Below are 1,391 nucleotides of genomic sequence, written 5' to 3' on the forward strand. Positions count from 1 at the left end.
CCTAGGGACCAGGCCTGCAGCCCGGGGGGGGGGGGGGCGAGGGCTCCTCTTGAGATGAGGGGAACTCACGGGGCCGCTGCCGCCCAAACCACAAAAAGCTGCTGCAGCGAGAGCCCAGCCTACGGCTGGGCAACCCAGCAGCTAGCACGAGCACGGTCAGTCCTAGGCAACACGGCGTTGCCGGCGTACAACCCTGCCCCAAAATCCTCCCCAGCACGCCGCCCACCACGCGTCGTGCTGCTGCCCCTCTGTTGCTCTGCGCAGGCGCCGGCCGTGCGCACCACCACCCTGCCCGACGGCCGCGAGGCCGCCACAGTCGATTTTGTTGCGCTGCCCGTCAAGGCCACAATCAAGCCCGACGGCCAAGTGCGTTTTGAAGACCCGGACGCGCAGCTGAAGCGCAACGCCACTGCGGACCCCCAGGACGACACCGCCGACCTCACCCGGGCGGACCCCGTGACAGAGGCCGTCCAGGCTATTGGCGGCTTGCTCGGCGGCGCGGCCCCCGACGTGATCCAGGGCCTCGTGGGCGCGGTCAGCGGCGCAGTCAACGGCGCGATCCAGGGCGCCGCCGGCGCGGCCGGCGGCGCGGTCCAGGGCGCCGCGGGCGCAGCAAACGGCGCGATCCAGGGCGCCGTCGGCGCGGTCAACGGCGCGGCCGGCGCGTTGACCGGCGCCCTCAACGCGGTCGGCGGCGCCGTCAACGGCACCCTGGACCCCGACGGCGACGGGGACATCGAGCTGACGGTCAACCCTACGCTGTCGCTGACTTTGACTCCCTTCTCCCTGGACCCCACCCTCCAGCTGGCCGCGAACCCGACCCTGTCGCCCACCAGGCAGAGCACACTGGCCGCGTCAACGCTGGCGCCCTCCTTGTCTGGCGTGCTGTCGCCCACGAAGCAGCCGTCCCTCTTCGAAGGGGTGAGCACCCGCGAGACCCGAGGGCGGCCTGTGCCGCCCCATTGGTATTGTGCGCTTGATGCGGCCGGAATAAGCGTCTTCATGGCGCGCGGTGCTCAGCCTGCTCAGCAGCTTGGGCAGCCAGCAGTTGTCGCTCCAGCCCTGTCTGGGCTGCACATCGCTTGGGAGGCCAACGATTATCCGCGGCCACTGACTTGTTGTAAACTGCATCTTGTCTATGGTTCCGGCGGTGTGGGTTGCCTTTTCCGCTGCCGCACTCGCCCAGCGTCAAGCCCGGGCAGGGGGCTGCGGCAATTACCCACTCTTGAGTCCTTTGGCTGGCACACAGGCGCGTGGCGCCCGCCTCGCTCCATCCCCTCCATGAGTCATCCCACCTTCCACTTGCCCCGCCCTGCCCCCGCAGCTCGTGCCGACTGTGCAGCCCACCGCCGCCCTCGGCATCACAATCCCGGCGCCCGAGCCAGCAGAGT

The 1,391-nt window shown here is 69.9% G+C and overlaps 1 protein-coding gene across 1 annotated transcript in view; it reads left to right on the forward strand.

Moving 5' to 3' along the window:
- Window positions 1-1,285, forward strand: part of MNEG_11316 (hypothetical protein) — a gene marked incomplete at both ends in the record, with an annotated part of 1,741 nt that extends 456 nt beyond the window's left edge. Inside the window, 2 exons of the mRNA XM_014040214.1 lie at window positions 265-921; window positions 1,250-1,285. Of these exons, the coding sequence (XP_013895668.1) occupies window positions 265-921; window positions 1,250-1,285 (693 nt within the window). The remainder of the gene's footprint in view (window positions 1-264; window positions 922-1,249) is intronic.
- Window positions 1,286-1,391: the final 106 nt, after the last annotated feature.

The sequence above is a fragment of the Monoraphidium neglectum genome (assembly GCF_000611645.1).
Source record: "Monoraphidium neglectum strain SAG 48.87 unplaced genomic scaffold scaffold02687, whole genome shotgun sequence".
Classification (NCBI taxonomy): domain Eukaryota; kingdom Viridiplantae; phylum Chlorophyta; class Chlorophyceae; order Sphaeropleales; family Selenastraceae; genus Monoraphidium; species Monoraphidium neglectum.